Below are 5,001 nucleotides of genomic sequence, written 5' to 3' on the forward strand. Positions count from 1 at the left end.
GCAATCTTGAGACACCGACACGCTCCGGAAACAACGATGGCGAACGTTACCGATTTCCGTACTGGGAAAGGTTATGGTCCGAACTGCTTTCGGAAGATTTTTGCATACGGCCAACAAGACACAAACGCAGGAGAAAATCTGTGCGGGAGAAAACGATCGCTTGTGGAGAGAATCGAAGATTTGCGGATTTCGCGCTAGCCAGCTGTCAGAGAGCTGCTGTGCGATCCGTGGGGTGCAATGCCGGTGCGTTTGATTCGCATCCAGCCTGCCTCATTATCGCGCACATCGATTAGCGAACGCACGGAGGCGTATCTTGGGCCGGCTGTTGTAGTAACAACTGTTCGGCCCTGTCAGCGGATAATTAGAATTGTGCGAGGAACAACGGTCTTTAGCAACATTCCGGGGGTGTAATTTGCACGCTGGTTGATAGATGGAGCGAGAGAAAGCTGGGGCGAGTGTTGTGTGTGTGTATGCGTAGTTTCAAGATATTGAAGTCGCTAGATATTGGACGTGGTGAGCCGGGCTCTAGCGACGCTAGAATAAAGTCTTGAAGAATACTCAGAATAGTTGAAGTTTGGAGGAACTTGTTCTAGAATTCACATCAAACAATGTTTAAAGGGGTTAATGTAGCCTCAAACCTAAATATTCTATCAAACAAACCTTCAGGTCACATTATCCACAAACCCCTTTTGGTAGTTGTTTCTTGTGATATTCGCAGGCAGCGTAAACTCAGTCAGGTGCGACGTTCTTGAGTGGCCTCAAACGGCCTCAAAGTGTGTGAGTGTGTTCCCTGCTGCGCCGTTCTGGCTCGTTGACTGCGCATCAGGAATGGGAATGACCTCCCCCAAGTGGAGGACCACCGACTGCACTTTGCGCACCCTGCTTACCCACCAACGCTAACGTTCCCTTCCCCTTTTGTTTGCTCCCGACAGAAACCCGGCACAAAGTATCCCGAGTCGGACGACTGTGACTCCCTGCCGCCACCACCGCCACCAGACGACGACTCATACTTCGATGATGACGATCGGCTTTCGCATGGTCACCATCATCACCACCATCACCATCACCAGCAGCAGCAGCAGCAACAGCAACAACACCTTGCCCATCTAGCACAGTCACAGGCCAATCACAACGGGATGCATCTAGCGGCCCAGCAACAGCTGCCCGTCGGGCATCGTCATCACTTTGCCACCGGTACGCCTCCACCAGTGCTCGATTCCGATCTGGACGCGAGCCTCAAGAAGGACCGGAAGTTGCGCTCCAACTCGGACAGCTCCAACGCTACCTCGAATGGTGGAGTTGGCGGAGGAGGTGGTGGGGGAGGTGGTGGCGGCGGAAAGCACAAGAATGGATTGGGTGGTAAGACGGCGAACGGTGGAAACGGCCATCATCATCACCATCACCACCATCACCATCACAACCGGTCGGCGATGCATCCCAAGAGTAGCCGGGCGGAATCGGTCCTGTCCAGCGATTCGGACATCCGGTTTACGCGGCGCAAGCTGGGCGACAATCAAAAGTGTGGCTGTGCGCTGATCGCAGGCTTTCTGCTCATTCTGCTGTGTGCGGGCGCAATCGTTTACGTTGGCTGTAAGTATGGTGCCTCGGCGATGATCTTTTACGGGCAGCGCGCCATAACAAGGAACTTTCTTTGTGTACTTCGAGTGAACTCTCGCCCAAGCCGCCCAATGCACGTTATGCGCGTACTGGTGGTTATGCTGTGACATGCACAGGCGAAGAATCTTGCGAGCGACGGGAAAACATAAACCGACGCATTGTTGTGGGAGAGTCACAGCCGTTCTACGCAGTTCGCAAGCGGGAAGAAAGTGAGGTTATGAGTGCATTTGCTAATTTCGCGTCTAGCGACCGGGAATGTGAGAAAGACGAAAGCAAATAACAACTGGAGGAAAGAAGAAAAAAAGCGACCAGCTTTCAATGAGGCCGATTGTGCGTTGTCTGCACTGGCGCAAGTTCGCGAGAGCTATTAGACGTTTAGGAGGCCGACACGAAGTAGCGTTGGACCTCACAAGTGTAGGCTTCGTTTGGCGATGCTCGCGTGGGCATGTTGTACGAGGGTTTCTCCAAATCTCGCTCCACGTTCCTCTGCGGGAATCTTCCGAGATGGAAAATTTAATTAATGAGCATTATGGACCCCGAACACCGTTTACGTAAACAGAGTAGCTGCCGACTCGCTACTAAATGCTCGCATCTAGTCGGCAAGATGTGCGAACACGCACCGCGGAAAGTCGCGACAATGACGCGAATGTTGGTGGGAATATGGTACCTTTTACTCCGAGCCTGGGTAACAATACGCTTACGTTTGCAGGTGCTTTATCAATGCTTGCTTCATACTTTATTTGCGTTTCCCTTAATTGGGATGTGTGTATGGGCCTGGAACGTACGGGAAAAGTCATCGTCACCTGAGGGAGAAAATGAAAAGTTACTTTCCATTTCTAGCGGGATAGCAGGAATCTGGTGGGATACAGGTTGCATCAGAGATGGCACAGGTTGATAACCTGTCAGATGGTGAGCACTAGCTGCTCGGGGATCTAGTCCCATCGCCTTCTGAAGATTGATTGCCGTTGTTGATGTTTTTGGGAGCAATTTTGGATGCAATAAACCAACAGAATGATCTTGTTGAGCAAGTGCCTCCGGAGAATGTGACAGGTAGCCCAAGACCATGAGCGATGAGTCCTAACCACTTTCACGCCCTTTTCTTAATGAGCGGCGTGTTTGATGTGTGTTTGCAGTTTCCCATCAAGGTTCACCGCAACTTTGGAGATGTTCCCGTGTTACTTTCGCTTTGCACAGGTGAGGTTCACCAAGACTGGTGGTTCCCGCCTAAGACTTAAAGCGACCACTCTTCAACACTCACGAAAAGTAATAATACAAAAGCGAACCGATTACATCGTACCGGAATTGGCGGATGTGTTTCAAGATTAGTTGGCAGCATGTGAGTGTGAAATTAATATCGGTACTCTTTCACTTTCACCCGGCAAGCGACGTAGCGCAACTTAATTGCAGATAGTTGTAGTTCCTCACTGATGACGTCGCAATGGCGAAACATCTTCTGGTTTCGTTTTTCCCTCTCGCACTAGACACCTATCTGCGGCCGGAACCATTACCGGACCGGATATTTCGGGCCCGTTTGCGCGTGATCGAGGGTGACCGATGGACGCCGGAGCTGGCGGATCAGAACACGCTACGGTTTCAGCATCGGGCCCGGGACTACCGGGAGCGCATCAATCTCATCATGCGTCGTTCGGATCTGCGCGAACCGTTCGAGGGCAGTGAAATACTTGCACTGGATGGGTAGGTACAACAGGATGGCGGCAGCCTAACCAGATGATAGTTAATCCGTTCTTCTCTTTACAACAGTAACGAGGAACCAGGCGATCTGACGCTGCACTTTGCGCTCTACTTTGACCCGTACGCTGAGCTGGTGTCGGCGGCCGATCTGCGGTCTATTCTGCTGGAGGAGATCACCGGACAGGAGCGGAAGTACTTTCGCAACCTGACCATCGATCCGAACAGTCTCGTCATCAAGGAGGTATCGGGAACGGGTGATGATATCGTCGGTACGTCATCGTCACCGCTCGGTGGCAAAGATGAGGTGACGGTCGAGATCGTGACGACTGCACGCCCACCACGGAAGTGTGAACCGCTCCGGCTAGGGTATTGCCGTTCCGTCGGCTACAATGTGACGACCTATCCGAACTTTTTCGGGCATGGATCGCTCGAGGAGGTTGAGGCGGATCTGATCTCGTTCCGGGAGCTGGTCGATGCGGAATGTTTCCGGCAGGCGTTCGACTTTATCTGCCGACTGTTGCAACCACCCTGCGAGTATCGTAGTATTGAGGAACCGACGCCCGGTACGGTGTGCCGGCAGTACTGTCAGGCATTCTGGTCCGGATGTGGAGAACGACTGCCGGAGCGGCTGCGTCGTTACCTGGACTGTGAGCGTTTCCCAGAGTCGACCGGCGTACAGTCTTGTCACAGCAAGCCAGGCTGCACGGGTGAACTGCAGGCAAACGCACTATCGTCCCGGTTGTGTGACGGTGTTGCGGACTGTGCCGATCTGTCGGACGAGAACAGCTGTACGTTCTGCGCTTACGGGGCGATCTCGTGTGGACGAAGCCGTGCCTGTTACGCACGTAACGCACGCTGCGATGGAAAGCTTGACTGTCCCGATGGTAGCGATGAGAAGGATTGCCGTAAGTTGAGATGTCGTAAAGGGAGACTCCTCACAGGCACTAACTGACGTCTTTGGCTTCTAGTTTCCATTTCACCACAGGTCAGCTTCCTCACATTCCCTCCACCAATTGTACCGTTCCGACCACGGTTCTACTCGGAGGGTTATGCCGTGTTTTCGGAGAAGGGTACCACCGGCAAGCTGTGCTCGGTAGGTATGGAAGGTAACGAGTATGTGCGGAACACCGTCGCCGAGTCACTGTGCAAGGCGCTAGGATACGAGCGGGTTGACTATTCGGAGATTCGCAACGACACGGAACCGAACACGAGCTACGTGCGGGTGCTGGATCCACGGGCGTCCGAGATTTCGTTCGTACGCACGCAGTGCCAGAGCAAACAGTCGCTGTACGTCGCCTGCAGCCATCTGGAGTGCGGTGTACAATCGACACTGCCTGCGACGCAAAGTATTGGGTTGTCGAAGATGGCGACACCGGGTGATTGGCCGTGGCATGTAGCACTGCTACGAGCGGATACGCACGTCTGCGATGGAACGTTGGTATGTGTGATGTTAAGGTTAGGTTTGAAAATGGCGTCGGTGACTGTATCCCCTTTGTCTTAACAGGTTTCGAAGGATTGGGTGCTCACGACGGAGTCGTGCTTCCAAGGACAGGCAAAGGCAACATGGATGGCTGTGTTTGGAGCAGTGAGACTGTCCTCCAATGCACCCTGGACGCAACGGCGTCGCATAGTAAGATTGCCTTTACGAACTTGTTTCCATGGCCCAAAATTCAACTTTACCTAATGTTTCAG

The 5,001-nt window shown here is 52.9% G+C and overlaps 1 protein-coding gene across 3 annotated transcripts in view; it reads left to right on the forward strand.

The window, feature by feature from the left end:
• Window positions 1-5,001, forward strand: part of LOC118504055 — a 34,118-nt gene that overhangs the window by 27,100 nt on the left and 2,017 nt on the right. For all 3 annotated transcript variants that reach the window (XM_036038090.1, XM_036038096.1, XM_036038105.1), the window contains 5 exons: window positions 933-1,590; window positions 3,099-3,312; window positions 3,379-4,214; window positions 4,278-4,747; window positions 4,814-4,939. In XM_036038090.1, coding sequence (XP_035893983.1) covers window positions 933-1,590; window positions 3,099-3,312; window positions 3,379-4,214; window positions 4,278-4,747; window positions 4,814-4,939 — 2,304 coding nt within the window. The remainder of the gene's footprint in view (window positions 1-932; window positions 1,591-3,098; window positions 3,313-3,378; window positions 4,215-4,277; window positions 4,748-4,813; window positions 4,940-5,001) is intronic.

The sequence above is a fragment of the Anopheles stephensi genome, chromosome X (assembly GCF_013141755.1).
Source record: "Anopheles stephensi strain Indian chromosome X, UCI_ANSTEP_V1.0, whole genome shotgun sequence".
NCBI lineage: Eukaryota > Metazoa > Arthropoda > Insecta > Diptera > Culicidae > Anopheles > Anopheles stephensi.